Below are 9,763 nucleotides of genomic sequence, written 5' to 3'. Positions count from 1 at the left end.
ATATGTACATATTTATGTATGATGATTGTCAAAAAAACCATCTCAAACATAATTTCTTTGAGAACTGCCCTCCATAACCTTGGTGTTCTCCTTTTTATTATTATCTTTCAGTTTCCTTCATATATGACAAATTAACATTTGAATCCTAAAATAAAACAGTCTCATGTTCGTCTGTGATGTGAAATGGAGTGAATTTGCCAGTTAAATCAACAGAAGTGATTCACTACACATTTCTGCCATCCTGTTTTGGGTCAGCTGGAAAGTGGAGAGAGAGAGAAAGAGAGACGTGGACCTTGCCATGGTTGCTCGTGTCCTTGGGTCTCTCCATGAATGCCCTCACAAGGCCTGTGGATTGGACAAAAAAGTAATTGCAGAGTGATTGGCACAGCTTGTCCCATGCAGCCTGTGTGAACACTTGAAGGCTCTCCTCAGAGCACCTTCATTGTCACACAGCCTTTTAGCACCTTTGTTCCTCTCTTCCCGCAGGACCTCACAGCTCACCATTGGCAGATGAGTCCCTGTCTGTGACAAAAGGGTCCCAGCGCTCAGCCTCATTTGATGCAGTGATGAACTCCCCCTACTCACCCCCACCCCCTTTACGAACACACACTCACGCACACACACGCACACACACATTGCAAACCACCTCCTGCGAGAAGAAATGTTCCGTTTAGCGGTGGAGGATGTGGGGGTCAGGACCCATGGGTGGGCTTTTAGGAGACGAATAAACATCAGAGCAGGAGAGGAGTGATGTCTTGTTTACACATTAGCGACCATTTAGCAAGTCTCACTGTTTTCACTGCGTCTCTCCAGTGGCCTTTCAAACGGTTGATCTTTCTCTTTAGTTGTGCGTCCAGTTCGGGATCCACTCTGGACCAACACTGTGGTCATCAGTGGCTGTTCTGAGCATTTGGTAAGAAATGGATATTAAGGGTGGCCTGGAAAACAAATCCAAAAAACAGATACAGTATATATATATAATTAATTATTTAAGATGATTTTAAAAATCCTGAATCCCCAGAATCATGATATTTCTTCTAGTTTTGTCTACCAGTGTTATCTGCATGTTAATTTGTCCTGTTTCAGAGAGACTCTATTCATTGAGTAAAAAAAAACAACTTTATTTTTCTAGTTTGACATACCACTGTCCCTTTCAATTTAGATAAATGTCTGATTGACCAAGTGACATGCAATACACAGTGATTTTGGAAATATAACTAGTAGGTGATTAGGTCATAAGACAGAAAGGAGGAGAAGACAATCTCAATTATGTATACTTTTGAATCGTAATACAAATCAAATCGGCACCCAAATATTGTGATACAATCAAATTGAGACAATAGAATACCGGCGCAGTCCTACTGGAAAGAAATAACATGTTTTATTATGTCAAGTTTTTTTTATACATATATATAAAAGAATGTGATGCTCCCACTCATAAAGAGCATCAACTAGAAATGACCTGAATAATTAACAAGCAGCTCTTTTCCCCACTGATTGTCATCAAACAGTCTCCTCCACAGTTTCTGCTTCATTGTGACTTTTTGTGATTCAGGCAAATGCATGTGCCCACACACACACACACACACACACACACACACACAAACTGCATGTTTCTCATACCATCTAATGAGGTGATGACCAACCACTTGTTATAATTGCTTCGGTCTCCTTTTAATTTTCAAGCTTATTAATCATATGTAGAGTTATTTAAGAATGCATAAATTAATCTTAGATTAAAAAGCCTATCAAAGCCTCAAAACAATTAAAGAGTAAGGTAAGATTTCCCCTGGGCTGGCACTTTTATTTTAATAGAGTGTTCAGGTGATTATCATACTTTGATGCAGCACTGTGATTAATGCAGACACACTTTTAAATGAGCTGTTCTTTCGTGCACAGAAAAGGTAGAGTGTGTCTATGTGTACCTGGCCGTGACCTCACTGACCTTTTCTTTTTTAGAGCACTTTTTCTTTTTCTTCCATTTCCTGAAACACACTCACGACACTGCTAGCACTCCATGCACTCAGTGTTGAGACTCAAACTGTGTGCTTAAGAATTTAAAGGGTTTTATTTTCAGCCGTTTTCGATCCCTTTCATGTGGGATTCTTAGCGGTGGAAATAAAATCTTGAATGCGCCTGTTGGTTACAATGACTTTTAATTTTTAAAGGTTTAATAATCAATAGACGGGCAGATGGAAGAGGCATTTATTTGAACGCCGCTTTTTTTAAGTTGGACTGCTCACTTAAATCTCAAATAAAATGTCTATTTTAAATATATGTTTGACAAAAGCAGCATTGAGTGACTGTTCTTTTCGACGTGAATTTTGCGCACTAAATATTCAAATCATTCCCCAAATATGTATTTCTGTCTATATTCAAATCAACAGTGCAATAATGATGATTATGTAGAAAACTATAATTAAGAACAAATTGGTGTTATTGCCTCACAGCCCTGTCCCTCTGGAGTCAATATGTCCAGCGGGAGCGTGTCCTGTTACCTTCATCAATATTACATCAGTGCTCCGGCAGCGCATGTGCCAAAGGAAAATGATTAACCCAAACCTTTATTGACTTTACAAAGTGACATTTGTCTCTGTTGTGGCGCTAAACGCTGGCCACGTCCTTCTTTATGACTCTAACATATTTTATTTTTTTTAAGGGTGGAGAGTGGACTTCAGTGCAGATCACAGATCACAGAGTGACCTTTAGAGCCGCTGGTTATTGTCACAACGCGTGTAGGCGAAGTGTTGCTTGTAAGCGGTGAATCCGTGGGAACCCAGCACATGATGCAGGCCCCGCGCGCCCCGACTCCACGCGCACAACAATGTGTCCGTGGATTCCCTGCTGTGTTTTTTTTGTTTTGTGTTTTTTTTAGTAGAAAGCCAAATCCCACTGCAGCCTCCTCCCATTCACAATGTCAATAACATTTTGTCAGACAGCAAAGTGCAAAAGAATAAATTAAAGACATTATGCTCCTCGAGTAATGAAAGATTATGTTTAGAATAACATTTACAATGTTTATCTATATAAATATTTCGCGGGGTTTTTTTGTACAGACGTAGTTTTATCTACATGTGCAGTGACTGTTATTAGACCAAGCATTCAAACAATCTTCATTGGTCATGAATCCATAGTTAATGCATAGACTGCTTGTGTGAGTGGGAGTGCCTTGCCTTTAAGGTTTGCCGTCACTTGATTGCTGGGGGGGTGGGGGGCTGTAACACAGTCTGCAGGCCATGTGGGCACTGCTGCTGCTGCTTCTGCTGATGCTGCTGATGCTGGCGCAACACAAACCGTCCGCACACACCGACAGCGGAGCAGAGAGAGAGGAGGGCAGCGTGCAGGAAGGAGGCGGTGCTGCACGGACAACTGCGTCCCACTCCTAAAGCAAACACCTTTACATCATCCAGCACATACTCCTGATCGCTCCCACACTCAGTTGATCACAGCTTTCTCGTTCACTGCGGAGGGGAGCTGCGCGAACATTGAAGGTGAGTTTTAGTTCTGCCGAAATGGATCAGCTGTTACTTGATGCTCTTAGAACATATTTTTTACGCACAGTCTGTTGGAATTAGTCCGGATTTAATCCCATAAATGTGTGTTGTAACAATTTGAACAAAAGCTGAAGTTGTTGCCAATTAACTTTACGTGCATGTGTTCATCATAATCATTATTGAACTCTAGTTAATAATAATCTGCTTTTATTCATTATCCTTGCTCCAAATATATGATAAATTAAGTCCTGCACCTGCTTTGTCCTGTTTCCACGTGTGTTGATTTTAAATGACACTTATGACATGAAATGTGTAAATATTTATTATTAAGTTCTGCTTGATGCTGTAGATAGAAAAAAACTCACTTGCTCACGTCAAACGTCGTCTCTGCAGCCTCCAGGCCTCCAAGCATGGACCCCTTACCTGCGGGCCGAGACTCCAGCTCTTCGCCAAGCTCCAAACAAGAACGTTCCTACCCGAGCACTAACCTGAAGCCCAATCAGGTGGGAGAGACGGTGCTGTACGGAATACCCATCGTGTCTTTGGTGATAGATGGCCAGGAGAGACTTTGCCTTGCGCAGATATCTAACACCCTGTTGAAGAATTACAGCTACAACGAGATCCACAATAGGCGTGTGGCGCTGGGTATCACCTGCGTCCAGTGCACCCCAGTCCAGCTGGAGATCCTGCGCAGAGCCGGGGCCATGCCAATCTCCTCCAGGCGCTGCGGGATGATCACTAAACGCGAGGCAGAGAGACTTTGTAAGTCATTTCTTGGGGCCCATTCGCCTCCCAAACTTCCAGAGAATTTTGCCTTCGATGTGTCCCACGAGTGCGCCTGGGGGAGTCGAGGCAGCTTCATCCCGGCCAGATACAACAGCTCCAGAGCCAAGTGCATCAAGTGCTCCTATTGCAACATGTATTTTTCACCAAATAAATTCATATTTCACTCGCATCGCACGCCGGAGTCCAAGTACACGCAGCCAGACGCAGCAAATTTCAATTCTTGGAGACGACATCTTAAATTAACAGATAAAGGCAGCCAGACAGATGTTCTACACGCGTGGGAAGACGTGAAGGCCATGTTCAATGGGGGAAGTCGTAAGAGGACGCTGCCAGGCAGTGGGTCAGACTCCAGCTCCTCGTTAAAATCACACGGACACAACCGTCCCCAAGGCTCACCCGAGATTCCTGCAAAAATCCTCAGCTGCGAGGACAATCGCGGCGGTATGAGCAGCGCGCGCAGCTACCCGGTCATCCCGGTGCCCAATAAAGGATTTGGAATGCTGCAAAAAATCCCACCGCCGCTGTTCCCACATCCATACGGCTTCCCAGCTTTCAGCCTATGCCAGAAGAAAGAAGACGGTTTGCTGGAGGAGCAGAGCAAGGCGGGCCTCCCGGGCGTGCTGTGGCCCGGTACCAAGGACAGCGCCTATCACTCCTTCCCCATGTTCTGGCCTGCGACGGGCGCGCTGCCCATGCCGCCGTACCCACAGACTCCACACAAACACGCACCACAGCTGCTGTGTCCACCCAGACACGTTGACATGGACCTACCCGAGCACAGTGACCGCAGCACCAACTCGTCCAAAGACAGCGTAGTTGATAACGACCGGTGCTCCAGCACTCAGTCCGCGCGTAACGAAGACGACAAGTCCGGGGATGAGGCGAGGCCGCTGGAGGCGGTGACGCTCGCGCCCCGAAAAATCAGCTACGTCTCCGCGTTCAGACCCGTCATTAAAGACGCAGACTGCATCGCCAAGCTGTACGGCAACAGGGGCGCGTACAACGGCTGTCGCACAGGCTACTTGTCGCCCGATTTTTTAAGTGAGAGCTCAAGCTACCGATCCGCGTCCCCCTGCGTGGACAGTGAGGGCGAACCGGACGTGGACGTGGAGACAAACAAAACACCCGATGAGGAGGAGGATGAGGAGGAGGTGGAGAACTCCCGGCCTCTGTCCTCGGTGTGCGCTCGGACTCCCCCCGGCTTGGCACACAGTGTTTCCCCCAGCGACTCCGAGTGTAAGAGCGCGCAGGAGAGCAGCGTGTTTGACTCCCAGAAAATGAGTCTACATGTGGCCCAGTCCACGGACAGAGAACTGCAGAGCAAGCACTTATCAGAGACCCACATAGCCGCGTCTTTCACTGAAGTGAGTGACTTCTAACTGAGAAACACTGAAGCTGTGACTTAACACTTTTTTTCTGCAAGTGGGTTTATTGTCCTTGGCCTGTGTGTATTTATAAGCAGAGACATATTCGTGTCCCGTTGGAGAAATGTGTCTTAAAACAGTGTAAAAGCAGCATGTGCACATTCAATTCACAAATCCTCTCTTGAAATAAAAATTAAAAGACTTCATTTCAACATAGAGTATATTTTTCACAATTGTAGTTTTTTTGTTTTTGTTTTAATTCATATTCTATTATTTGACCAAACTCGTTTTGTAATTTTTAAATGCTGAAAGAAGTGGTGATTCTTTCTTCCTTAGGTTTACACACCGGAGAGGAGTGAAGTGCAACAAAAGAGAAGTCCGTATCAGTTCAGACCTGCCAATTACCTCAGTGGAGCGCTCACAAAAAACGGTTAGGCTTTTCTCTCTCTGCGTTTGTTAAAACATTAAGCACAAAACGTTTTTAAATCGGAGGAAAAAAATCATCACATCGATTTATTTTGTCTTAAGATGAGAGTGCGAGTAAAGAGGAGCCGTCTTCAACAGTGGAGGAGATCGAAACGAAATCGTTTAATGAACAAAGCAGCGAAGAATCCCAACGTGAGCCAGAGGACGGTAAGTCACTCTGAGCTTAGACAATAACATCAGCTCTGTTTTAGGACACAGCGGCTCTAATATTTTTTGTTTTATTCTTATTTAAATTTTTTATTTTTACAAACAGGGAAATATAACGTTATTTTCTGTGTGTTCAGGCGAGGACACACCAGCCAGAGCTGTGCCATCACACGTAGAAAATCTAGGAAAAGGTAAGATGCTAAATAATAACTAATAATAATAACTATAATATTTATTTTCAATAATAATAGTTATTATTCCCATCAGATTTATACTTCAATCACATAATTTATTTTGTTAAAAAGGACATATAAATACAAATAAATCCTGCAGGATTAAAGATAATAATAAAAATAATCTCTATGTAATTTTGAGAAAATAAAAGAACAATTTTACCAATTTACCTCTTATCTTCATTACTTATCAATTGTAAGAATTTTTTTTTAATTTAACACATTTTATCGTACATTAAACTGTGTTCACCCCTTGTAAATGTCACTTGCAAAAAAAATAATAATTTGCTAAATATGGCATCTATTTTCCCCCCAAAAAAATTACTTATGGAGACTGAATCTTTGGGAGTTTTTTCCCCCTGAAACACAGAAGGGACAGAGACTGTAGGCCCAGGAAGAGCTGCTCTGAATTGTCAGTGTAAATGATGAGTGAGGATGATGATGATGTTCTCATCACTGTTGTAAAAACAGATACCTGTCCTAGAAGAAAAACCTCTCCTCAAACAGCATCTATTTTGTCTGCTTTTTTTGTTTTTAGAAGAACTCCAGAAGCAACTATTAGAGCAGGTTGAGCTGAGGAAAAGGCTGGAACGTGAATTTCAACATTTGAAAGGTAAGCCAAATTCTGCAGTAGTGCATTTCCCACCACTCCGGCTTTTATCCCAGTGGTTTCATAAATAGGGACTAAGAGTTTTTTACTGGTGCAAGTTAAGTGTTTGTCTTTTGTTATGTTTGTCATCCGGGCCTTGGCATGCCATGACACACACGCTGTCTGTGCAAAGCAAACATCAGTTAAGGGGAACCTTTCTTCCTGAGACGCTGTGTGGGTCAGGGACACACTCCCCTGGAAGAATGTTCCCAAACCCCTTTTAACAGAGATTTGAGAGGATTATGATTCTCACCTTTTGATGAAACATATCCGTGCATGGTGTAACATTCACTGCAGAGGGGATTTCAATTTATGAAACTGAAATATCGCAATTGATATGCCATTTTCAGTGTCAACACTATGCAGCACATACACTCACTTTTTTAATTACCTGGCAGTAACTCACACTCCAGCTTCTCTGCAAAATGCTCCAAAACTTCTTAAATTTATCATTGTAAAAAAAAATCTGCAGCAAGAGAAAAATAGACCCTGTCATGACAGTATAAAGCAGTTTTATTACTAAAGACTAATGCATATGATCCGGATCAGATAATTAGTGTAGTGTAGTGGTTTATATAAACATCACACTCACAGTCCAGTGTGAGGATAATAGTAACTGACAGTGCAGTCATTTAAAATATCTTCTTTCACCTTTGTATATGACAATAACAGAAAACAACACCCGTCATAAGCAGTGTAATATTTGATTTATTTTATAGCAAAAACTGATTTAATACACAAGGCTTTTTATGAAATTTGGTTCTACATATCAGCCCCCAGTGATGCTTCTTTGTAAATGTGAAACCTGTATGGTGGACCTCACTCGAATCCACAAATACAAGTTTGCTTGTTTGTTTTTTCTCTTGTGGGATTTGGTTCCAACAAACACAAAGCACAACAATCAAGGCAGCGCTCATTTTGTTACACATATTTCAGATTTATCTTCCACTATAGAAATACACTCTGCATAAGACAACATTAAAATAATCACAAAAAAAAACATAGCAACTTCAACAAAAATGTTTCAGTTTATTCTATTTATTAATTTCAAAAAGGGATAACATGTCACTTTAATTTTTTTATACAGTATATAAATCGTTGTACTCTCAACTACAGTATATTGCATCCAAAAACCAGAAATGTGATTTTGTCTTATCAGAACTAAATTTCACTGATTTTGTCAAAATTGCTAAATCACAATCTGCACTATAAATCATGCATTAAACAATTTCCACACCACAACATACAGATTACAATATTAAGGGGCCCTGAAGGTTATTATGATTTTTTGGTTTTGCTTTAGTTTGAGAACAGCGCCCCTCACAGGCGAGTGAGTCTGCAGTGTGGATTAATTCTGTCACCCTTTTCACTTTCAACACTACACTACACAACTCTTTATGTATCAGTGATGTTCTGAATATTCATGACAGAAATGTAAGATTTGTCAACAAAGTGTCTTATTTGGAATGATTTAATATCATTGTATAAACTTGTGATGCGTGGACACAGACTCACTGTGACTGAAATCCGTGCCTGTGTCTTCCTCAGATAATTTTCAGGATCAAATGAAGAGGGAGCTTTCCTACAGAGAGGAGATGGTTCAGCAGCTCCACATCGTCAGAGGTGAGGTTGAGACCTCAAGTGTTTAAATCGGCCCTGTTTCATTCACGTCTGCTCGTGCTAACTTGATTTTTGACTTCACTCATCATCATATATTAGTTTATATAAGTTTCTCTCAGTCGTGCAAATTAATTATCAGCAATCACGTGCATCTCAGATGCCTCTTTTGACACTTTACTCAAGGTGAAACCAAATAGGACGCACGCATAATTGATATCCAGCCTCATAAAATACTTGATTGAGATTATTGTGTCATTTTTCGAATCTGCACTCGCATGCACGTACACTATTGATAGTTTCATCCCCTTCTTCATAGAAGCTCACGACGCTTTGCACCATTTCTCCTGTAAGATGTTGACTCCTCGCCACTGCAGCGGCTCCTGCTCCTTCAAGTCTCCTCTGCTTCCTCCCTGAACCACGTCTCTCCACTGGGGAACGCAGGACGCGTCCGGACACGGCTCCTGGAAAACTGCACATCACAGGAAACCCACTGGCACTCCTGAGGATTCGAGTCAAACACCGACTAACTTGTATACTTGTACATTTTATAAACGTGGATCTACTCAATTTTTTTCTGAAAAACGATACAACTGATATTTTATGATTTGTGGCAAAGTGCAATGAACAATGTACTGTATCTAGTATTAAAGTTGTTTTTTTTTCGGTTTTCTGTTGTCAATGATAAGCTTGTAAATAGCTAATTCCTGTGAATTAGCCTACTACCTTTGCTGTGTTCTTCTCTGCAGGCCATCTGCTTACTTCAGTGGTTGTGCACTTTAAATGAGTGAAACTTTTTTTTGGCCTATACAAAAATCTGAATTTGTAGCTGTCAAACCATTGTATATCTCCTGTATGAAGAATCTACACAGAACACAGAAGTTAGTAGGCTAAATGAATACACCCAACCCTGTAATAGTTTTCATCGCTAATGAATAAATCATTTTATCAAAAGACGGTGTGGACTCTCGTTCTAACAGGAATAAT

At 41.7% G+C, this 9,763-nt stretch overlaps 1 protein-coding gene across 4 annotated transcripts; it reads left to right on the top strand.

Moving 5' to 3' along the window:
• The first annotated feature begins 3,250 nt into the window (after positions 1–3,250).
• Positions 3,251–9,763, top strand: skor1b (SKI family transcriptional corepressor 1b). Of its 4 annotated transcripts, none has more exons than XM_058646542.1 (8): positions 3,251–3,491; positions 3,888–5,644; positions 5,981–6,074; positions 6,173–6,277; positions 6,415–6,468; positions 7,049–7,123; positions 8,708–8,782; positions 9,131–9,763. In XM_058646542.1, exons 2-8 carry the CDS (start codon positions 3,905–3,907, stop codon positions 9,280–9,282), a joined length of 2,295 nt encoding a protein of 764 aa, XP_058502525.1. In that variant the 5' UTR covers positions 3,251–3,491; positions 3,888–3,904; the 3' UTR covers positions 9,283–9,763. The 4 variants fall into 4 exon arrangements, with proteins under 4 accessions (XP_058502525.1, XP_058502527.1, XP_058502528.1 ...); XM_058646545.1 differs by having other exon boundaries at positions 3,252–3,491; positions 9,099–9,297; XM_058646543.1 differs by having other exon boundaries at positions 3,252–3,491; positions 9,096–9,297.

Source organism: Solea solea, chromosome 12, assembly GCF_958295425.1.
Source record: "Solea solea chromosome 12, fSolSol10.1, whole genome shotgun sequence".
NCBI lineage: Eukaryota > Metazoa > Chordata > Actinopteri > Pleuronectiformes > Soleidae > Solea > Solea solea.
This window is presented reverse-complemented; position numbering and strand designations above follow the sequence as displayed.